The 24,682-nt window shown below is 41.9% G+C and overlaps 2 protein-coding genes across 8 annotated transcripts in view; one reads left to right on the forward strand and one right to left on the reverse strand.

Moving 5' to 3' along the window:
• Positions 1-5,778, forward strand: part of CSRNP2 (cysteine and serine rich nuclear protein 2) — a 46,045-nt gene extending 40,267 nt beyond the window's left edge. For both annotated transcript variants that reach the window (XM_058166460.1, XM_058166461.1), the window contains 2 exons: positions 3,253-3,549; positions 4,804-5,778. In XM_058166460.1, the coding sequence (XP_058022443.1) occupies positions 3,253-3,549; positions 4,804-5,700 (1,194 nt within the window). In that variant the 3' untranslated portion in view covers positions 5,701-5,778. The remainder of the gene's footprint in view (positions 1-3,252; positions 3,550-4,803) is intronic.
• Positions 1-24,682, reverse strand: part of LETMD1 (LETM1 domain containing 1) — a 44,406-nt gene that overhangs the window by 14,031 nt on the left and 5,693 nt on the right. For 2 of the 6 annotated variants that reach the window (XM_058166462.1, XM_058166465.1), the window contains exons 4-8: positions 21,216-21,298; positions 19,651-19,837; positions 18,510-18,611; positions 16,248-16,400; positions 15,082-15,178 (exon numbers count right to left, since the gene is read on the reverse strand). In XM_058166462.1, the coding sequence (XP_058022445.1) occupies positions 15,082-15,178; positions 16,248-16,400; positions 18,510-18,611; positions 19,651-19,837; positions 21,216-21,298 (622 nt within the window). Of the gene's footprint in view, positions 1-10,452; positions 12,454-15,081; positions 15,179-16,247; positions 16,401-18,509; positions 18,612-19,650; positions 19,838-21,215; positions 21,299-24,682 lie in introns of those variants that run through there. The other 4 variants (XM_058166464.1, XM_058166467.1, XM_058166463.1 and 1 more) reach the window with 4 other exon arrangements.

Raw genomic sequence — 24,682 nt, forward strand, 5'->3', positions numbered from 1 at the left:
TCCTTTTCCCAATTTGATACAGTGAGTTCATATCAGGCCTACCTGTGGGAAGTGGTAGAGAAGACCTAGACCACGGGTGTCAAACTCGCCGCGTCATGTTACTGTCACATGACGTATCGCGACTTTCTTCCCTTTGCGGAGCTGGGGTGAGCGTGGCCTGCGCATGACACTTCTGGCCCATGGGCCACCGATTTGACACCCCTGAACTAGAGGATCATATGGTTCTTTGGTGCACGGGTCTCCAACCTTGGCAACTTTAAGACTTGTGGACTTCAACTCCCAGAGTTCCTCAGCCAGCTTTGCTGGGAGTTGAAGTCCACAAGTCTTAAAGTTGCCAAGGTTGGAGACCCCTGCTTTGGTGCATTTGCCTGGACTCTCTTATTTGTCTGTCTCTGCAGTTATTAAGAAATAGTATTCCAAATATGCATGTCTGATTATTTTGCATTTTGGTTTTATTTCCTGTCTATTCCATTATGTTACGCCCCGAACCAAAGTCCATTTTTTTCCCTGGATTTCTCCATATTTCATAGACTACATACAGTCCTCCATCTGGATTGGAATATGAGAAATGCCGCTGGTAATGTGAAAATGAGCGTTGAAGAATTTCTTCTTGAAGTGAATGAATGTGAAGTTGACAAGAGCTTTCCCTCTGGGGCTTGATGAGAAAGGGTCAGAGAGGAGCTTTCTGAGGAAAAGCTAAGGATTCCTGGCCCTCACAGCCAAGAGACAAGTACTGCTAGTCATGCCAACCAGTTTTCTAGCCTCTGTTTTGTGTCAGCTTGATTCATGGGAAGGCTCGGCAACTGCAGCAAAAGCCTCTCCCCTTTTAGCCTCCTCCAGCAAGCTTCCTGTTCAGTCCATCTCCTTATCATGCCTCCTGGCAGCCTGGTTGGTGTGTCCTGTAGGTTGCCTAGCAACTGGGTTTCCCTTACTGAATTGAATGCTTCTGTCAAAAAACATAGACGGTCCAATCATTCTCTTGCTACCATGGCAACCAGCTTAGCCAAAAGGACAAATATTCCACTCTGTAGTCCTGCAACTCTGGCCTACTTCTTATAGTTGATAAAAGAAACCAGTTTCCGAACTGCACTGCTTCAAGGTCTGGCTTTGTCCTTATACGATCCATCCTTGTTTATGCATATGCCACCTTCTCCAGAAAGTGGAAAAGAGAAGGATCTAGGTTGCGACTTGCTAACTAGCTTGCTAGCTTTCTGTGGTGGCTGTTTATGGTGTTTTTGGTTGTACGTATGAGCATCTGGTCCTGGATACCAATCCAGCCTTTCTTGTATGTTGAGTTGGAGTATGTCTGAAAAGAAGCCTGCTTATTTATGTATTTATTTCCCAACTTTATTATTTTTATAAATAACCCTAGGCAGCAAACATATCTAACTCACCTTCCTCCTCCTGTTTTCCCCACTACAACAACCCTGTGAGGTGGATTGGGCTGAGAGAGAGTCAGTCACCGGCCCAAAGTTACCCAGCCGGCTTTCCAAAAAAGTAGCTGCAGCTTTGGTAATAAAACTATGGTGTTCCTGAAGCCTATGGGGAACATGCAAAGTGCTTTTCTAAAACATGAGGGCTTTGTATATTCATTCCACGGAGAATTTGGCATTCTGAAAATCCATTTTTCCCTTTCACGGTCTGTTAGTGGCACAGAAACGTTGAAGGTCCTATCAGCTACATTTTAAAGGTTTCATTTCTATATTTGTCATGCAACTCTGTCATTTTTAACGTCAGTTCTGCTCTCTCACGTATCTGATCTTTGTTCCGCCACCTTCGGAGCTTATTTGTTATCTTACAACAATCTACAGCATCTTTTTTCCCCTCTAGCTGCCACGTCTCTGCCCAAAAAAAAAAAAAAAACCCCTCACACAAGTCTTCTCCCCTCCCAAGATTGGAGGTGAAACAAATTTGTACTCTGTTCAGCAGACGATGAGGGTTTTTTTGTTTTTGTTATTTTGTATGAGGCACAAATCAGCCAAGTGTACTTTCTGCTTTGCCCTTGAGGACAGGCTGCGTCTGCCAGTAGAAAAATTACTGTGCTTTCCACATGGCCAGCAATGCGAATGGTGGTGTCCGTCATCTGCTTGGTGTAAGAAACATCAAGCTGCAAATGTGTTTAGTGTCTCAGCAAAGTCATGATGTAATGATTGGATCAAGGTCACCCTCAGACACCCCCCCACTCCCGCCCCCTCAAGGTTCTAGAATTCCCAAATCCAGGCTCCACCTGTCACACTGCTTCCCTCAGAAAATGGAGGAGACAGGATTGCAGTGCTCAAGCAGAGCTTAGCTCTCACCTCAGCCCTCGGCTGTGTTGCATCATGTCTCTCAGGAATGGTCCTTTGTAATACCACGGCTACTCTGATGAAACACTACTACTCGCTTTGTTTTTGCCATCAGCTTTGTGGTTTTTTTTTTAATTTTGAATTTTTATTGCATTTTACGAAGGGTATAAAAACCAAAAGAAAACATTTTAAAAAATAGGAGGGAGGGGGGCGAGGAAAGAGGAAAAAATTGAGGTTGCTGTCAGTGAGAGAAATATCTACCAAAAAAATATAACTTCTGACTTTTTTTGGTAAAGATGTGAATACTGCTTCCATGTTGCCCATGATTCCCCTCTTGGGAGGGGAAATGAGATCTACAGGATTGTATGGAGGTTACCATTGATCAAACCATGTTTTAAAATTTCCCACCTCAAATAAATTAAACATACCTCCCTCTGATAACATTCTGTTTGAGGGGGCAGATTTTAAGGGACAGATGGGTTGGGTAAAGGTTCAGAAGGGATGGGCACGGAACTGGGGAACGTGCAAAGAACTAAACTACTATCTCTTAAGTGATCATGATCTGCCTGCACAAGCCAAGAGCTATCAAAGCCCATAATCTTTTCTAACAAGGGTATGGCTTGTGTGGTAGCTTGAAGGCTTGCATGTGCAAAGGCGAGTCATATAAAGGCCTGTGCATATAAAGCTGGATCACTGTTAGAACTTGATCTCTTCTCTGTCCAGCAAGCTTTTGGGCTTACTTCAGCTTTGACAGTGCAGAAAACCGTATCATTGTCAAAACTCACAGCCTGGGAGGAATCGCTATTTGGAGGAAACGGGTGACCTTTGCAGCCCAGTTAAACTCAGGGAAATCATTTGTCTTTTTTTCTTTCCAGACTGAAAACTGATGGGATTTCAATTTCAAGATTAACTTTGCTGGTGTCTGTGTCTGTTGTGTTCTCTGTTCTTTCCCACACCCTCCCCTAAGCTGACCAAGAATGGAACCGTGGAGTCCGAAGAGGCTGATGGCTTGACACTTGAGGATGTCTCCGATGATGACCTCGATGTAGAGAACGTGGAGGTGGACGACTACTTCTTCTTACAGCCGTTGCCCACCAAGCGGCGGCGAGCTCTACTTCGAGCCTCTGGGGTTCATCGCATCGATGCAGAGGAAAAACAAGAACTCCGGGCCATCCGCCTCTCGCGAGAAGAATGTGGGTGTGACTGCCGGCTGTACTGTGACCCTGAGGCCTGTGCCTGTAGCCAGGCTGGAATTAAATGCCAGGTCAGTGGGGAAGAAACCGCTAGGCTTTGGCCTGAACCGTATCCCTTGTTGCCTGCGTGTCTTTTTGATATGGAGCGGGGTCCACTCAAGCCTTGTTTCATGTGTCGAATCCGATCGTATTAGAGGTGATTTTTAAAGAGGGCTCCTCTCTGCCCACCTACAAAGCCTTAAGGGGTGATAGGATGTATTGTCCCCTTAGATGCTCCAAGACTGAAGTTTAAAAAAGAAGTGAATAATTCTGGAGGGAAGATCCTGCTTGAGTTTGTGGAGAAAAACAAACGACAAGATGGCAGCCAGCCTCTGGGATGGGGAGCTAAAAAAAAATGAGACGGTCTTGAGGAAATAGCGCTAGCTTTCCAGGATGATGTGAAGTCACTGTAGATATGCATGTGGGAATCCGCAGTTCTTCTGCTTCTCTCTCTTGGCCGCTATATGAAACGAGCGCGTGAAAGAATCCAGTCAAATGTTAACTTAAATTATGCAGCGTTTGTGCAAGTTTAACCACATTTTCATAGTATTTGATTTACGGTGTTATGCTTCTTAGACAAAACGAAGAGACAAAGGGATGTTCAGAATCCAGAAGTCTTAATTATAGGAAGTCTTAAGTTACTTCACTTTTGATTCCCAACATCTAAGCTGCTGGGTAATCTCTCCAGAATGAAATTTCATGCTCTGCATTGTTCTCATCTGTAGCATTTTGCTTTTTTTCCCCCCCCACATGTGGAATGTGTGCATTGGCATTTCTGCTCTTAATATTTTCTTGGCAAAGTCATTCTCACTCACTCTCTTTGCCTCTTTTGCACCACATCTTTTGCACACTAAATGTCTAGCTCTCTGGTAAAGGATTTCAGGTCCTCTTTCCTGAAAATGCTTTTGTTCTGAAAGAGCATTTGATGGCTTGATAAATGAAGTGTCAAAAGAGCACATTCTTTCTTTCACAATGGATCGAATCTGACATACTCCAGGCCATTCTTTATTTCTTTTGATTTCTCCTTGAAATGCAAGATTTATAGGTAGGTTTACTGGGGGAAAGAATTGAATGGGATGTGGGGGGGGGTACGGATTCTGGGTTGCTTGCGGGCTATCTAGCCGATTGCTTTTTGATAACAGCTTACGTGGATTTTACATTTTTCATCTGACTTAATTTCCTATCTGTTCACTTACTCTCATTTTAGCCAAGCTTTCATTCTTCCAATCACTTCCTCGGTTCTCACACAGGCCCAGTTTTCACTGTCCTTCGCTTCCCCCACCCAGGTGGACCGAATGTCCTTCCCATGCGGCTGTTCCAGAGATGGTTGTGGGAACATGACTGGGAGAATTGAATTCAATCCCATCCGGGTGAGGACTCACTACCTGCACACCATTATGAAACTAGAGCTAGAGAATAAACGGCAGGTGAGCCGGGCCCAGGTTCTGGATGAAGAGACCCCTCATAGCTCCGGCAGTGACTGGCTGGGAAGCCAGTCCCCAGAGACCCAGGATTTCCAGGAGTTCATGGCGGAGAATGAAACGGCAGTCATGCATCTTCAGACAGCTGAGGAGTTGGAGCGGCTGAAGGCCGAGGAAGACTCTAGCAGCGGCTCCAGCATGGAAAGCTTGGGGGTGTGCATTTTGGAGGAGCCGCTGTCTGTCTCTGAAGGGATGTGCCCAAGCCTCGCCACACCAATCCTCATTCAAGCTCAGCTGCCACCAGGTTCCTCTGTTCTGTGTTTCACGGACAGTTCTGAGCAAGCCAGCTCAGCTGAGGGCAGCCAACCCTACTTGAACAATGGGCCTGTTGTGTACTATCAGGTTGACCAAAGGTCAGTGCTGGGGGTGAAGGGGGAAAATAGAGCAGAGGAGCCTGAAGGGCCCCCTCGCTACACAGAGGAGAAGGAGCTAAGCATCTACTCTGTCCCTGTGACTTCACTGGTGTCTTGCGGCAGAGCCACAGCCACAAGCAGTGTAGAAACAGAGAAGGCTGCTGTATCTTTCGAGCCCCTGTCTTCTGAGAGCTGTCAGCCTGAAGTTCCTCTGCCAAGCCTGCCACTCCACACAGACGTGCCACAAGACAGTTTGCGGCCCCAGAATGTGGTGGCACAATCTCCAGAGAGGGCCTGCGAGCTTCCCTCTTCTGAGGAATGCTCTTTGGGCCCTTCTCTAGCCGTGTGACAATTCCCAACCTATCACCTTGATGTTTATTTATTGACAAAGGTTTTTATCAAATGGCCACAGCCATTGGGAATTGTTTAATATTGGGGTGGGGGAGGGAAAGGAGAAGGGGGCTGCTTTGTGTGGGCTCCACCATATAAAGACCTAAAACAAGCACTTATAGCTGCCTCAGAGTAGGGGGATCTGTCTACTAGTTGGGTGGCCTCCTGGTTCTGAAGAGGTTGGCCCCATAGGCAGTGGAACTTTGTAGGGGAGGCCTTGACTCCATCCTACAAGGACCAAATGTGAATGTGTCTCATGGAAGCAATAGAGCAAAGCTGCCTTTTCTAAAGCGCTGGATGGGTTGGAGGGCAGGCAGAAGAGAACACTAGTTGCTACTTCATGACGTCAATCAGTCTCTATGCGTGGCGGAAATCTCTCCCTCCAGTTGCTGATCCCAAGCGAAGCTGCTGCTGCCACCGCCATCACCCATCCCTTTCTGTCACTTTCAGTGCTGTGTCTTGGTAACGGTGACCTTACTTGCTTGAACTGCTCTAACCAGTTACACAGCTTAAGCTCTGCAACCTCTTATTTATGTGACATTTACTGCCCTTCGTTCCCTGGAAGAATCCCATATATTTTTTAAATTCACTATGAATTAACTTTGATCATGACTAGCTTACACCTACAGTTTGGCATGCAACTGTCGTAAAAAAATAATTTTCAACCTGGAGCCTCTGCCCTGCCCCCGCCAATAGCTTCACCCAAACATGTTCACAGCTCATTTTGCTGGCTGGCCTTTGCTGGGACTGATTAAGTTTAAATTAACTTTTTTTTTAAAAAATGCTGAATGTTTACGGACATGATGTGACTCTCTGATCCTAAGCCGTCACCTCCAACTAGAGTCCCTTTGGGGGATCTATTTCTGTAAACACTGAACGCCCTAGGATCGGGTGGGATCCAACTTCCTTCTAAAAAGAGTTGCCAGTTTGGGTGGGCAGAAAAATAGCAAAGTACTTATTAGCCTTTTGCCCCATAGTTTTATGAATCAATTTTCCTTTTCATGTCTCAGTCTTTTCCATTCTAGTTGCACAAGAATTTGGAGGTGATATTGAAAGCTTTCTGTCCCCTTGCTCCTTTGCTTAGCAACCTACCATTCTGGATGACTTGAAAGGGCACGGAGTCTGTGTGCAGTAAAACTGCAACCTGCTGGGTCCCAAGCATTTAGGGTCAGTAAATGTGCAATAAGGTGGCACCTGCAATTCCCCTCCTGGTGAAGTGTGTACATTGTTCCAATTGGTCTTGGAATAAAGGGAGAAAGGACACCCTTATAAGCTGCCACTCCATCCCTATGACCACTCTAGGATAACAAAAGCACTTTTCTCTTCCAGCTTACCAGGCATCCTTTCCTTCTTCATCTACCTTGTAGTAAACAACAGATAATCATTGCCTTTCTCTGTCGTCACCTGTTCTGACCCAGCTCATGTTAGTCCTGCGGTGTATGGCCTGGGGCTTAGCAAGAATTGGTTTCCTAGTATTTAGGAATCTTTCTTTTTTCAGACTGCTCAAGACTTACAGTGAGTTGCACAAAAGCTAGTCTGGGTAATTCAGTTACCCATAACTCCTTATGCATAAGAGAGGGTGGGATTTAAATAGCCTTTGCAGAGAGATATGTATCCTCATCAAAACCTACCTCCCAGCTGAGTAATAAGACGGGCACCATCAGAACTTAAATAGGTGTTTTGTGTTTTTCAGGCATATCACTAGGATCGGTGTAAATGCTGGACCATGTAAGTTTCTAGATGCTGGATCTGGAAAGATTTAACAGGCTTGCCCCTTAACTGCAAAGCTGCTTGGGAGTAGGCCGAACAAGAAAACTGGCGGTAGCCAAGTCTAACTTAATTCTTGGCTGTTAACCATCAGTGATGAGCAATCAGCGCTGCCAGCACATCCAGAAAAGCCTATTCTGCTGAAAGTGACTCTCTGTAAGATAAACACAAGCAAATGCTGTGTAGGCGGCAGCTGAGAAAAACTGACTATAACTATTGACATGTAACATCATTCCAGGCTTCAGAATAGATGCAAAGACTCCAGTACTAAATTCCTGTCTTGATTTTTACCTTATTTTGCCCAAGCTCTCCTTGTGCAGATTAGCATATAGTGTACAGCCAGGGCTTCTGTACTTTTGCCAGACTACTAACTACTTAATTGCTTTCACATCACTACCTCTTTCGGGGGGATTGTTTAGAAGCAGTGCTATGTTTAGTGGGCAAATGTCTCCTTTGTACATTTTAAAATGTAACAGGATGAACGTGCAGCCTTAAAAATGTCCTCATCTTTAAAAAGCCACACATTGTTGCATGATACACACACACACATAAACACTCCATCCTATACACTGATCTCATTCCTGAGAGGGTGTTTAGGCTTTTATTCCATGCTGTTTACTGTTGGGTTTGAGGGTCCATTGGTATCTTTAGGAGGAGTCTTTCCTAATTCTCACATTTGTAGTTTACAAAACAAGTGGTGCTATAATAAGCTAGATTTATTTTCAAGGCAGCTGATCCAGATGCAACTCTCAGTGTAGCAAATGTATTTAGTGCTCTTCACATCTGAATCAAACAGAATAGAAAAAAAATCCTACATTGAATGCATAGCTTTGTGGGCATCTAGTTCAAAGAGAAGGCATCTCTTATAAAACTCTCCATTCTTTGAAATCACCTTGGCTATTTATAATAACACTGACCTGTAATTGCTTTTTTACACAATTACAGTAACATTATTATGGGCAGCTTGTAGGTTTGTTTCAGGACAAGATGCATTTGTCTTTTTCCTATATTATTCCTCCATTGTTCCAGCTCATTCAGGGCTTTATAGCCCTGAATTAGGAACCATTGTGTTGTAGATCTGCTCTAAAGTAGTGGCTGAAGACTTTGCTGCCTTTAACTGCATGGTGTTATTCTGGGGATTGGGCACAGTCAGCCCTGGAATCAAGATTTTCAATGGGGCTTACCTCAATTCTTGCAGATCTGGCAGTATAAGAATCTCCTCCTGTTGAGTGCTTAAGCTGTTGCACCCCTTGGCCACCTGCCAATAGTCACAGATGGTTTGGTGGAATACACTTTCTGAAAATGGAAGCAGCTTTCACACTTAAAATACCAGGATTCCATTTTTATAACGCAAAAACAATTCTCGTGACTGACATTCCGGAATGCAATGATTAATGTAATGGCTTGGTAGAAACCAAGTACTAAAATAGTACATTCTTGCCCAGAGGTGTAGATAACAGGGAAGAAAACAGAACTTCAGTATAGCCATCTGAACTATTAAATATTACACTGGCTTTCTTTTCCACGAGAGCGCTTAGTTATGACAGAAAAAGACCACCTTAAATAGCTATTTGTAGAAAAACGGCTAGAGGGGGGGAAAAAACACTCCTTCCTGAGCATTATGAAAAAAGAAAGAGCACTGATCTCAAATGACAATTTTATTTCTAAATCCTATAGTAGAGGCTGGGCTTCTTAGAAAGCTTTTGTTTTAAAGAATGTTCTTTAATGCAAAAAGGCCTTTTCTCTTCTTGCCTGTCTCCCTTTTGTTATCAATAACAAAACTATCTTCCTTACTCTGATGTGGTGGTACATTCGCCCCTTTTCCCTTCTTCCTCTCTTTTTGGTGCTACTGAACTGTTTACAGGACAGCCCTTTTACTACCTGGAAGAGACTTCTATTAACAGAAGCCCTGGTCTGACATAATTGGTATTAGCCCTATCCTCTTTGTCACTTGCAACTGATAACTTCATAACTCTGCTTTCCTGCAGGAAATACACAGGTGGCATTTTCAATGTGAATCCAAAGCTTGTCAGGTCCTTTACATTTTGTTTTGCCTTTATGTTCTTTTCATTGTGATAACGCTGTATTTAAAGAGGATATTTAAGTGTAAAAGCAAATAAATGCGTAAACTTACATGAAGCGAATTTTGTTCTCAAAATTGTAGCTGCCTTCTATTCAGTTACAGACCCAGTATGCATGCACCTTTTTTCTGGTATTTTTCACAGCTGCTTTTAACCAAAGGGCAACATATGATTAATACTTGCAGAGTCTGCATTTGTGAAACAATCCTTTCTGTCTAAAAGAACTAAACAGTATCAAAGTATGTACAATGTTTCATCGTAATGGAAAGATTCTGCATTGGATCATTGTAGATATCACCTTCCAAGATAGTTTTTGCAGTTTGGCTTAATTTTGATTTGTGACAAGTCTATCGATTTATCTCATAGTGAAACCTCATGGAAAAATATTTTCACGCGTCCCATCCAAGGTTTTTATTCCCTTGCATAGATTTTATTTCAAAAAGACTGATCATATTATTTGGACTAAAGTGCACACAACAGAGACTTGGGTCATGAACTTAGTAGTCACTGGTTATTTTATAGGGGGAAACAACTATTCATAGTTGGTGTTTCCAGTAATTTATGACTCAAGCTCAGATACTCAAGACGAGTCACAATAGTGATATGTTAACAGAATGACTTCAAAATTCCACAATTAAAAGACTGATGCATTTTTTTAATGTTAGCCATCTTTAATGGTAAACATTTATCTTTCAAGTAAAATACATGTACTATATACATTTCTCACACATTTTATGATTAGCTCAAATGCAGACTTCCTCAACTTACACATGCCATCCAGAATTCCAGATTCTGGTATACTACATGCAGCCTTTTTTTCTTAATTCCCCTCTTCCCCCCCCCCCCGCCCCCAAATGATTTTTCAGGTCTGCAACACTTTATAATAATAAAAAAAAATCTTGCAAATCTTATGGCTCCTGAGAGACCAAGATTGAGTCTTCCCTTTTGATAGGAATGACCAGTGCTATCTCAGTTTTGCCTTCCCAGTCTTTTGCTGGCTTGGGTCTTTACCATTAAGTCCTGCAAAGTGTGTGTATGTGTGTTAATTATAATACACCTAGATGAAGAGAGGCTTTAGCTTCAATACTGACCTAACATTTCCATCCTAGTCCCTCTAACAATTGCAGCTGGAGAGAGAAATAGTGTCCCTGGAACATTTCAAGACAAAAGGAATGGAAGAAACAAACATTAAGATATGTGGATCTCTGCCCACCACCCTTAGCTGGCAAGACTGAAATCACAGAAAGTGGTATGTGACTCTGTATATTTAGCAAAAAAAGCTGCATTGTACCAATGTGTATTCTGCAGTCATTCATTTATATATATATGTATATTTGCACCACTTCCTGGCCAATATGAAACAAACTTAATTGTAACCATTTGAGGGCGTAGAGCAGCGGTTCTCAACCTGTGGGTCGGGACCCCGTTGGGGGTCGAATGACGATTTGCCAGGGGTCGCCTAAGACCATCGGAAATATGGGAAGTATACTTGCGAGTCGAAGAATCGCGCTCCAATGGTTGACTCCACAAGCCAGCTGCAGGCTCTTCAAATCGCTAGCCGAATTCAGCTTCAGGCACGATGAATTAAAAAAGAGAGAAATCTTTGCTCTGATGTCTCCCTCTCAAGACAGCTGCAATCACTCCCAATCGCTAGCCTAATCTGGCTTCAGGCTTGATAAACTTAATAGGGGAGGAGTCTCCGCTTTAATGCCTCCGTCCTCAAGGCAATCGCAAGCAGTTCAGATCGCTAGACAATACGGCTTCAGGCACGATAAATTCAAAACGAAAATAATTTTACGGTTGGGGTCGCCACATCGTGGGGAATTGTATTAAAGGGGTCGCCACATCATGGGGAATTGTATTAAAGGGGTTGCAGCACTATAAAGGTTGAGAACCACTGGCGTAGAGTGTCTTTCCAACAGATTTTCCCTCGAGCATTATTAGCAAGACTTTAGACTGACAAGTCTGAACAGACATACATTATACTTGGAGACAATCCAAGAAAGGGGTCCATGAGGTCATAACTGAAGTAGGCTTAAACACAAAATTAGTGAAATATACAACAGAGGTATTTTGTTGTGCTATCTTAGCAATTGTCTTCACTCAAAACAGCCAGTGGGAGAATTGTATTCGTATTGCAATGTTTCTTCTAGTGCCACCTCTACGCTAACTAACTAACTGCCTCCCAACCCACCCCCTTTTTTTTTCTGAGTCAATGAAAAGAAAATGTATTCCCCTTTCTGGTTCACTCTTCAGTCAATATACAGCATATATTCAATAATCCAGAAGGGGCCGTTTCTGATTAGCTCTTAGAGGAACGAGTGAAGTTGATAGAAAGTAAGACCATCGCGTGTGCCAAGAGTGAAGTTTCAGAGTCTGAAAAGATAATAGCTTTCTATTTCACTGGATTATATTCACAACATTTTAACGCTAACTTTGAATTGCAGAGAGATTTTTTCTGGCATATAGAAATGGGAAGGAGACAATTCTCAATCCCTTCTGAAAGATTAGAAAGAACAAGACTTACCTGCTTCACTTACTGTATCCTCAATAAATCATTCATTTTAAAAATAAATTATTTCAGTTCAGAAGGTTAAACACAAATTTTTATTTTTGCTATGCTTTTATAGCTAAGAACTTTATTAGTTTTATGGGTAGAACTCTAATCTTTCCTGGTGTTGCAGTCTAAGCATTTTTCTATTCATAACCATCTTCTCGTGACCCCTCCTTGCAATGCATCTGTCTGCTTGTTTCTGTTAACTTTTTGTAGCAGCATCACAGCTTCTGACACGACAAATTCCCACCACAATTTGATACTCGTTAACACAGAGGAATGGCCCATGTTGCCTCAGGGTAGCTGTGGACTGTGTATGTCAAGAAATAAAATGTGATACATTTTGATCCTTATTAGTTGTGTATTTTTCAGCCAACCTTTATTTTTTGTTTTGTATAAGCCTCCCCTTTAATAACCTTAAAATTGTAAATGACTGGAATTCATCTCTTTTTTGAGTTTGTATTGCCACATGAAGTATCACATACTCAAAAACTTAACATATATTGAGTTCCCTTTTTTAAAATCACTATTATAAGTTTAAATAAGACATGGAGAAAAATGGAGATCAGGGACAAATGATCAGAGAGTGTATTAATGAGAAAGGAGGGCATAAAAGACCCTGAAATAAGCTCAGCTCTGCTTTACTGGTTTCTTCGCTTGGGATTTTGATCTTTGAAAGCTTTCACCTGGTCAAAGTCTTAAAATTTTATTAAAAATGAAAACAGATTTTCATTTTGTGTCACTTATTAAACTAAAGCAGCAAGAGCACTCGAAAGTGCAGGATATCACCTAGCTAGAACTAAATGTTACAATGATCCATCCTAAAATAATATACACACAAAATTGAAACAGTTAAATGGAGATGAGATAAGACTGGATAAAGCATTCCAAGAACTCAGCTGGCAATATATATATGGATGCAAGTAGTCCTCAGACTTACAGCCATTCATTCAGTTACAATTTGAAGTTACAATGGTACTGAAAAAGTGATTTATGAGCAGTTTTCACATGACTGCGTCCCCACGCATCTCCACGGCCACATGATCAGAATTCAAGCCCTTGACAACTGTGCTTAACAGTTGCACTGACTTGGGGTCATGTGATCATTTGTAACCTTCCCAGATGGCTTCTGACAAGCAAAGTCAATGGGGGAAGCCAGATTCACTTAATGACCGCATGATTCACTTAGCAACTATGGCAAAAAAAGATCATGAAACGGCACAATTCAACTTTCTTGCTTAGCAACAGAAGTTGTGGGCTCCATTGTGGTTGTACATCAAGGACTACTTGCATTACCTATATAATTATATATTTGTGGATTGTTGGAGGAGAATCCCCATTTTCCACCACGATTTTCCAACTTCTTTCGGAGTTGCTTGTTCAATGCCTGACGTTTAGCACTACAGAGAAATTTTCCTGACTTGAGCTCCAGGAAATTTAAGGTTTTTACCCCAAATAATACCAAGCTAATATCCCAAAGAAATTCTCTTCTGCTATGTAGTATACAATATTATTTAAAGTTTTTTCTATAGGTAATCCTGGGTTAAAAACTACCAATTCAGCAACCATTCAAAGTTACTAAAGTGCTGAAACGAGTCAGTTTAATGACCAGTCAGTATTTTGGCTGTTTCAGCACCTCTGTACTGTCTCACTATAAACTTGGCGCTTGGCAACCCGTCTCACATTTAATGATAGTTGCAGCACCCCCTGGTCATATGATCATTTGTAACCTTCCCTGTGGCTTCCCACAAGAGACTCCATTGACTTTAATGGAGAAGCCGGCAGGGAAGATTGCAAGTTGCTAGGGTAAGTCTCCTCCATTCAGCAGTAGCCAGCCGCATTCGGTTGGCACTGCCCCAGCCACCCTTGCGCACATTCCTCCACATGGCAGCAGCCACTTTTGCCACCCACGCAACTTTCTCCAGCTGCCACTTAGCTGCCCACTGAACTGTTTTGTGAACTACCTGGAACTTGCAACTTCCTGTCAGCTTCCCCTTTGACTCTGGTTGCTGGAAACCTGCATGAAGTTGTGAGGGAGTCCTTGCTTAACAATGGCAACAGGCTTGCTGGGATTGCCTTTGTTAAACAATGTGGTCACATGACATTGCTTTATGACATCACTTAGCGACGGAAATTCCAATCTCAAATATCATTGCTGAGGACTACGATTGTATGTCACTATGGTATGGCTTATGACCAGTACTGTTGTGTCTTGTCCGCTCTCACCGCAGCCGGGGTCTGCTTATCTGCTCCCGAACACGGAGGAATGTATGCCTCCCGGTCCCAGCCCTGGCTCCATGCCCAAGCAGGCTGCAGAGGAGGGAGCATCCCCCGGCCCCAGCCCTGGCTCCATGCCCAGGCAAACGGAGCAGCTAGACCCCTCCCCCTCCTCCACAGCATGTGAGCCTGAGGAAAGTTTACTTCCAACAGCTGATTGGAGTGACCCTCGCATCAGAAGATTGGATAGGCGGAGGCAACAGAAGGAAGGGAGGGGCAGGCCTTAATGAGTGCTGAGTCATGGAGCCACACCCCATGGCCTATATAAAGGATCTGCTTTCTGGCAGTCTCTGAGTCAGGCAAAGTTGAACTTATCTTGCTGAAGTCACTTACTGGTCTCCTGCCTGCTCTGAGGACTTTGCTAGGACTTTGGGCAGAGCTGCAGAGGCAAGCCTGATTCGGATTTCCCTGACCCGGCCGTCAGCGGAGGAGTGGGACACGACAAGTACAGTTTGTGACACAATAACTCAGCAATAATATTTTTAATTATTAAGAGATTCTTCTTTAATATTTTTGGCTTACCTACGGTTAGCTCCCTTTTAGGATTTATTTCTACAGACACCTAATTAGGCAGAGAGGGGTGGATGTGCGTTTTGATGCGAGGAATTTTCCAGAATAGTTATAATACTAATCCTCCTTCCAATAGTTCAGCCAATCTTACCTTTTAGTGAACAGGAGAGTGATAGCCACTGGTTCAACCAGCGCCTACAATCAGCTGGATCAAGTTGAACGGAATTCAAGCCACGGGTATAGCATGCCTGCAAAAATCAGAGGAACCCCTTGGAATGCAACAAGATGCCTTCATGTCAGAAAGAATCATCGAATCCAAGAAAAAGCTGTGTTGGTGTTACATATAAGAGGCATATAACCCTCAGTTGCAAACAGCCCCAAATATTTGGAGCATGGCTTTTGGCATTTTGAATTTCACCGATATTTTTGACAGGAGCTAAAAATCAATACGTTTAGGGCCACTGGGAGAAGGAGCTAATTCCTCTAAATGTGTGTATTTGCCTAGTTCTGTGATGGCAAACCTATGGCACGTGTGCCAGAGGTGGCGTGCAGAACCCTCTCTGGGGGCCCACACGCCGTCGCCCCAGCTCAGCTCCACCGCGTTTCTCCGTGGCGTTTCTCGCCGTCAATTGCAGGGAAACAGAAGTTTCCCTGCAAACGAAACAGAAGCTCACGAAAGAAAAAGATTTCACCTCTTGCAAAGCTGCCGGTGTTGGTATGTCCTGCCTCCTGCCAGCCAGCGGGTCTCTGCTGTGCATACACCTTGTGGTTTGGGCATGCACACACCTGCAGTTTGAGCACTTGGTGTCTAAAAGGTTTGCCATCACTGGCCTAAAGCAAGGGTCTCCAGCCTTGGTCCCTTTAAGACTTGTGGACTTCAACTCCCAGAGTCCCTCAGCCAGCAAAGCTGGCTGAGGAACTATGGGAGTTGAAGTCCACAAGTCTTAAAGGGACCAAGGTTGGAGACCTCTGGCCTAGAGCATTAATGTATCCCCTCTCAGCTGCAAAGACAGATAGAGAAGCATCCCCCTCCATTCCACAGCATTCCTGTACAACTGAAAGCAAGGTAAGATAGTGCCCACATTTGTCCAACTTTGCCCACAATGTGCTAAACTAATTTATACCTAGTTTATTGAATAAGCCATCACATTATATAGGTTATAGAAAGTCTATGCTGGTTTTGAGACTGGCGACTCTTGACTATTACTTGTTTGTAAACTGCCCAGTGCTTCTGAGGGTTAAGGCAGAAGATGAATAATAATTAGTCCACAGTCAACCACAAGGCCCAATCATCCACCTCATATGAATTGATCTTACCACTTGCACTTCTTCATCTGTCAGCTGGCTTACTCCTAGTTTCACCATTGCCTGGTCCAGATAATGCAGCTCAGAGAGATGGCTCCTCAAGCGATTTCTCAGGAAGAATGATGGCAAGCAAGGCGTCAGGAACAAAACGTGACTGAGAACTTTCTGAGGAAAACAAGGCAAAGGTAACATTAAAGCAGGGCTGGGCAACTATGGCCCCTTTATGACCTATGGACTTCAACTCCCAGAATTCCTGAGCCAGCATGCTGGCTCAGGAATTCTGGGAGTTGAAGTCCATAGGTCATAAAGGGGCCATAGTTGCCCAGCCCTACATTAAAGCGCCCAAAGGCTTTCAGATCAAAATGCTTTACTGTGAATCTCCCATTTCTGAAACGTTTTAGCCTGTGGACGAGGCACTAGGGATGAACAATGATGGCAGATGCAATCGCATCCGGATTTAAATCCAACCCATTGCTGAATGTGGAGTTTTAAGATTTGTAAGAAGGAAGAAACTTGGTTTTTTTTTCCAAGCCTTTTAGGCAAAGCACATAAGCAGAAAGAGGAAATGTTAGTTAACAGATTCACCGTAAAGGGACGATAAAGGCTTTTAAGCAGTTATCCAGTTTCATTCCTTTTTTAATTATAATTTTATTAAAGTTATAAAAATATACAGGTGAAAATAAATATAGGAAAATGGGGAAGGAGAAGAAGGGAGAGAGAAAAGGGGATAAGGAACAACCTCCCCCCCCCCAAAAAAAGAATTAACTTCCAAGTCTTTTCAATGCAGTAGAATAAAAGCATTACAGCCTCTGCTAGCCATTTCTTTAACAAGAAATTTATCTATCTGCCTGAACCCCAAATATCGGGCAGATATTTTGAAAGCGAAGCAGTGGAAGAGGGTAGAGATGAGAGAAACACCTAGATTGAATAGCCAGGATGTAGATGCAGATAGAAATAAAGATCCAAGAGAGGAATATGGGAGGCAAGTCAAAAAAAGAATAAGAAAGTGGCGACGTTTCGACGAAGTCTCATTCGTCATCTTCAGGCTTTAGCTTCGTGCTTCTGGGAGCAATGTGTGATCACAGCTGCGATCACACATTGCTCCCAGAAGCATGAAGCTAAAGCCTGAAGATGACGAATGAGACTTCGTCAAACGCCGCCAAGACACTTCTCAATTTTACACGGGAGAAAACTCGAACAACCAAGACATATATATATATATATATATATATATATATATATATATATATATATATATATATATATATATATATATATATATATACACATACATACACACACACACACACACACACACACACACACACACCTACCTTTATATAATGAAACAAAAGCAATAATAAAATGGGAAAACTAGAGATTGAATGATGGTATTAAGTACATTTAAATAATATTGTGATTGGCATTGGAATAATACATTGAAACATTGGAGCAATTAAATAATGAAAGAACATAGCTTAATATAAACATGTGTATTACTATCAGGATCATATAAATTTGATGGTTGTAAAGAATATTAGAATAATCTTGTATGTTTAAATAATATTGTGATTGATATTAGAACTGTGTATTGAAACATTGAATAATGAAATAATGAATGATTGTATCTTAATACAAATAGATGCAAAGAGTGAAATATGGGAGGTAAGTTAAAAATGAACAGGATTAAAAGCACCAAAGTGGGTGAGAAATGTTGATAGAAAGAAAACGTCTTTTAATATAAGGGTGACATGATTAAAAGTCAGAATAGAGACAGAAATAAGAGAAAGGGGGAATATTAGCATACACATTTTTACGTAATAAAATAAAAGCAATAACAAGAGGGAAGTTTAGAAATTGAATGGGAGTATTATTATGTATGTTTAAACAATATGGTGATTAGCATTAGAACAATATATTGAAACATGGAATAATTTAATAATGAAAGACTATAACAATATAAATGTGTATTATTATTATTAGAAATACATAAACTGGATGAATGTAACAACTATGATTTTAGTTTTCTCTGTATTAAAATGTATGACACCCAGATGCCACACTGTTCACGCATTGATATGTATATGTAAAATAAAATAAAAAATTTGGAAAAAAACCCCAAGAAATTAATCTAATTAGCAAATTCCAAAGTCAAAGTTTCATTTTTTTTCCTGTCTCAAGCACAAAATTTAGAAACTGTTTGCAAGTACAAATGAAGTTAGATGTATTCTTTTCTTTGATTAAAGGCAATTTTATTCCTTAAAAAGCACCTACCACATGCTGAACCGTGAGCTGTTGGATACCAAAGGGATGCCCCACAAATAAACTCCTCACAGCTTTAAGCTCCGTTACATCTGGATGAAATCCTTCCTGAACCTTGAAAATTAAGAAACAGAAAAGCAATTTTTCCCAAGTATAAAGTAGGACCTGATCCCGTGCACAACTAAACCAACTACCACTAGTGTTTAATACATGTTCCCACCAGGCTTTATTATATGCCAAATTTTACCTTACTGCATCAGAAAATGTGAATATTAAAGTCTTCCCAACACCTCGCTACAACAGTCAACTGGTCCCTCCCTTCAATTATGGTATGTAAGTCTACATGCTACCAGAATTTATTTATTTGTTTCTTTCCACTATAATGTATGCTGACATAATTTTATAAAGCATTCTGAGCATCTGCAGTGCACTAAATAACTGAAATGTTACACTTTTGCCTACAGGAGATGAAGGAAATAGGACATATTGTACAAGATGTAGTCTACATGTTCCTAATTTAGCACAATTTCTGAACCCAATTATTGCAAGAGTGTACAGTAGTCCTCAACATATAATTGTTTTAGTGACCATTTTAACTTACAGTGGCATTGAAAAAAATGACCGGTTTTCACGCTTATAACCATTGTAGAATCCCTACCGTCACATGATCAAAATCCGGGCACTTGGCAACTGGAATGTATTTTATGAGAGCCGCCTTATCTGGGAGTCATTTGATCATCACTTGTAACCTCAGCCAGCTTCCAACAAACAAAATCAATATAGAAGCCAGATTCTCTTAATGACATGATTCACTTAACAACTGCAGTGATTCACTTAACAACTGTGGCAAAATGGAAGTAGACTGGGACAAAACTCACTTAACAGCCTCATTTAGCAAGGGAAATACTGGCCTCAATTGTGGCGGTAAATCGAGGACTACCTATATTGCACTATAAAATAGAGTAGTTTTAGTAAAACGTAATTAATCAAAGAGTGGCTTAGTGTATGTGAACTATGCTATGACAAGAAAAAAAATTAAAAGTTGAACTTCTTTTAAAAGGCAGCTCACAAAAAAGGAAAAGTCGTGGTTTTTTTTAAGAATAACACTTTAAAATATCCAGGATTGCCTCTTTGTCAACGGAGAAAGAAGTACCTTTTTGCAGAGATATAGCATCCGTTGGCGAAGCTGAGGATCATCTGGGAAGTGAGACAGATGTCTTAGACCATCAATCACTTCAGTATATACCTCCCTCCTCATATTGTGGTAAGTGTTCAGAAACTCAGCTTGTTGTTCAGGAGTCCAGAAGTGGCGTATTAAGAGCTGTCTTGGGAATAAATACCTTGGGAAGGAGAAATTGTTTGGAAGAAGTGAGTTACTTCCAAACCAAGACGACTAACAAATACGTATTTAGGAATACGTGTTTTATACATTTACAATCAAATTCAGGCCAAGGAAACCTAAATGTTGCAACAGGAAATGGATTTTACAGCCTCCACCCACAGTGAAAGCTTTTACTTAAGATAATTTCCACTAAGGGAAGAAGAAAAACAGCACTCTGGCAACTGTAACCATGGCCTGAATTCCTATGGAACTCTTCTTTTGGAAATTTAGCCAGGTCTTGTTAAAAGCCAACTTTTAAGTTATCTTCATAGGACTACTGAAAATGTACTTAAGAAAAAGAAACATGATATCTTATGTTGTTAATATATCCAATAAAATTTCTTCTATCAAATAGTACCTGACCTGGAAATACAGATCTGGTTCCTCAGTCTTGGAAAATTCCAGTCTTTGGAATTCTCTTCCCAGATGTCACAATTTAGGTGCCAGGCCAGATTCACCTTGATGATTCCATTTTTTTTAAAAATTTGAATTTATATCCCGCCCTTCTCCAAAGACTCAGAGCGGCTTACACTTGTTAAGCAATAGTCTTCCATTAATAGTAAATGTGATTCTTATTTGTCTCTTGTTTTTTATGGTTTTATTACTGTTTGTTTTCCAATGTATTCCTTTTAATATTTTTTTGTAAGCCATCTTGCATTCATGAAAAGTGGGTAGAAGCAGTGCTGGATTGCTATCGGTTCACTCCGGATTGGGTGAACCAGTAGTGGCAGCAGCGGGAGGCTCTGTCCACCTGCCTGGACGCTTCTGCACATGCACAGAAGTGTCACGCGCAAGCGCCCATGAGTGAACCAATAGCGACGGGTTTTTAAATCCGCGCCTAGGTGGAAGATTTAATAAATACACCAGTTCTGTTCTTGTACAATATATTCCATATTCTATGTTGGCAGTCACAGGCTTTATCAGTAGACAGAGTGGCCTTTAATCATATTTTAGTTCAAATCTGCTATAGCTAATCGTCTGCATGTCCTGTTTCCTTTTCTGGAATGAAAACCTACAAGGTTTTTTGCAAGGCCAAGCTGCCTTGCCATCCAGGCATATTGGGCCGGTAAAAGTAAGAACAAATTCACCCTATTTGTGCTTCTTTTTCCTTATTTTATTATGATGAAACAGAGCAGGAGAAATGCCAATTGAGATAGTGTTCTTGCCCACACAACTCCCCCCTCCCTAAACATTTCACAATCTTTCAATTTGTCCTTTAAAAAAAAAAGTGTGTATTTTAAAGCATTTAGCAATTATATTGGAAAACAGGAGAGAGGGCAAGAAGGCTGTATTCCAGTAAATCTTAAGGATCTAGATAAAGACAAAATTCTACTTACATAAGCAAAAGAACTAAATAGTTGGCGAAGGGTGGAAGAGAGAGAATCCCAACAGGAATTGCTTTAATAAGGTCCCTGCGAAACTAGAGGAACAGTGCATAGTTACTATTATTGTTAATTGCCAGACACCCCCTTAACAATGCAGGAAACCAGTTTTACAACTGGTCGTTTTTGGTTCTTTAGCCTTTTAAAGTTATAATAATTCCTTTACAAACTTTATACTCTTATAGTGGCTATAGTTAACAATATTGATATTAGTTTACCCCTAGATTTTAGTGATAGTGATTTTGTATGTCATGATGGTTACTTTAACTTCATAAATTCTACAATTTTACCCAAATTATCTCTCTCCTATTCACTTTCGTCTTTCAAAACATACCCTTAGTATCTCGATATCATGACATCATATAGTTTGTGCTAGAGATCAAATTTTAGTCAATTCTTTTAGCACATAGGCCAGGGGTCCACAAACTCATTAGCTCATTGAATGATGAAGTTTCAGATTGTTCACTGATCCCAAACATTTATTGTATGAAAATAATTTAGTACTATAGTACTATGAAAAACTACAATAGAGAAAATTCAAGCCTACTGTCATTGGCAAGTGACCATCCAACCTTAAATAACAATGTATTGTCATTAGCTTAATAACCTTCAGGAATAGAAATGGGATGAAACTCTATACAGAATTCAGATAATTGACTTTCCATCGTTTATTGATCACCTATTAGTCCCCAGCTATTTACTGACTTCCTTTTGATCCTCAGCTATTTATCAACCCTTTGGACAGCCTCAGAAGCTCTTGGGGGGGTTGATAATGACCACTTTGCAGAGCCCTGTGTTACATTACTAACACAATGGGATGGCTTTAATTTCATTTTTTTAATATTATACTGTATTATGCTGATTGATGACTGAAATTTACGGGACCGCCTACTGCTACCGAATACCTCTCACCGACCCGTGCGCTCTCATAGAGAGGGTCTCCTCAGGGTGCCATCAGCGAGGCAATGTCGTCTGGCGACGCCCAGGGGAAGGGCCTTCTCTGTGGGGGCTCCCACCCTCTGGAACGAAATACCCCCCGGACTTCGTCAGCTTCCGGACCTTCGGACCTTTTGCCGCGGGCTTAAAACATACTTATTTAATTGTGTAGGACTGAGCTAGATTTTAAATTTGGGTTTTAACTGGGTTTTATTTTTATATTTAATTTTAATTAACGGGCTTATAGAATAAGTTTTTTAATTGTTTTTATATTGTATTTATATGTTTTTAAATGCCTGTGAACCGCCCTGAGTCCTTCGGGAGATAGGGCGGTATATAAATATGATTAAATAAATAAATAAATAAATAAATAAAAGAGACTATTTATGTCTACTGCATAGTTGTTAGGGTTACAATACTCAAATGTGAAAGCCCTCTAATAGTATAAAGAAAAGATTAAACGACTGAGATGGGACTTCTGAGAGAGGTATGGCAAACCGAGGACGACTCTGGGAAAATAGAGTTGATGATTGTGGCAAAGACCAAGGAATGGTGCGTAGACCAGTTCTTTGGAATCTCTCCAGACGAGAGGATGGGAGACGACCCACATATGCTCTGGATCAGCGGTTCTCAATCTCGTTGGGGGTCGAATGACAATTTGCCAGGGGTCGCCTAAGACCATCGGAAATATGGGAAGTATACTTGCGAGTCGAAGCATCGCGCTCCAATGGTTGACTCCATAAGCCAGCTGCAGGCTCTTCAAATCGCTAGCCGAATTCAGCTTCAGGCGTGATGAATTAAAGGAGACTAATCTTTGCTCTGTTGTCTCCCTCTCAAGCCAGCTGCAATCACTCCCAATCACTAGCCTAATCTGGCTTCAGGCGCGATAAACTTAATAGGGGAGGATTCTCCGCTTTAATGCCTCCGTCCTCAAGGCAATCACAAGCAGTTCAGATCGCTAGCCAATACGGCTTCAGGTGCGATAAATTAAAAAAAAAACAGTTTGCTGCTTTCCCCCCCCCCTTTCTGCGGCTGCTGAGGTTGGGGTCGCCACATCGTGGGGAATTGTATTAAAGGGGTTGCAGCACTATAAAGGTTGAGAACCACTGCTCTGGATGGTTGTCCCTCACAAGGAGACTGCAAAGCAATGGTCTTCTGAAGGTTTGAAGAGATTAGGCCAGTGATGGCTAACCTTTTTGTTGTAGTATGCTGAAAGCATGCGCGCCTGCCCACACCCATAATGCAATGCGCGTGTGATCCCACAAACATGTGCCCCATCCCCCGCATATGCATGCGCGATCCCCCCATGCTCTCCCTGCACATGCGCACGCATTCCCCCCGTGCTCTATTTGAGGCCTAGTAGGCCTCCCTACAGTCTCCTGAGAGCAAAAACAGGCTGCAGGGGTAGCATGCCCCCCCCACGCCCCATTTTGGGCCTAGTAAGCCTCCTTGTACTTATAACCCATAATGCAATGTGCGCATGACCCTCCCCACACTCCGCCTGCGCATGTGCGTGCATATCCCGCATGTGCCCCACTCCCCACACATGCACGGCAGAGACCCAAAAATCAGCTGGCCAGCAGGAGCCGTGTACGTGCGCGCAGTGCAGCTTAGCTGGAGGGCTCAGCTCAGGGCTCTGCGTGCCACCTGTGGCACGCATGCCATAGTCTGCCATCACAGGATTAGGCCATCTTGCTCATAGCTAGAACGGAGTCATTAAAAGGACATTAGGTTCTCAAGCCTCATTTTCGAATACCTTTCAGAAATTATCTATAAACCATCTTAAAGCTATTAGAGATTCCTGCATATGAGTATTATCCATGGCACATAATTATTCACTCATTATTATAAATCATGATTAATTTAACCAAGGTTTATTTAAAAAGCCATAACTATTTGGATTCACGCAATACAGGAAGTCCATGACAACTGGGACTGGAGTCTCGATTGTTCAACAATGAGGACATTGAGATGTCCACATGACTGTTTCACTCAATGTCTGCAATCACGGCACTCCCAGTTATGGTCATTAAGCGATCTCCTGGGTTGTTAAGCCCATGGAGTGAAAGAGTTGCCCACTGAGCTCAACTCCTCTCCATTTGCATGTAAGTGCAAACAGGTTGCCAAGCACCCAGATCACAATGTTACCGTTAGGCAGGGGGAGGGGAGGAAGGAGAGGGAATGTTGTTGCACATTTTATGACAGATCTGCTCCACTATATATGTTCTGAATGGTGATTAGGACACAAGATTATATGGTAGGTTGGATTTTCACTTGGTGCATCGTGTGAACATAAGTCGCTATGAGTTTTAAGTCACAGTTTATGCCTGATTGTATGCCAGGAATCTAGGTCAGCCCTGAGGCCGTATGCCATGAATTCCTTGCCCTAATTTCAAAATTCTGTGCAAAAATCAGTCCAGGCCTCTGATAAGAATTGTCAGTTGTTTTCCTCCAGCTTTGGAAAAATGTAAGATTGTGTCAAGGAA

Source organism: Ahaetulla prasina, chromosome 2 (assembly GCF_028640845.1).
Source record: "Ahaetulla prasina isolate Xishuangbanna chromosome 2, ASM2864084v1, whole genome shotgun sequence".
Classification (NCBI taxonomy): domain Eukaryota; kingdom Metazoa; phylum Chordata; class Lepidosauria; order Squamata; family Colubridae; genus Ahaetulla; species Ahaetulla prasina.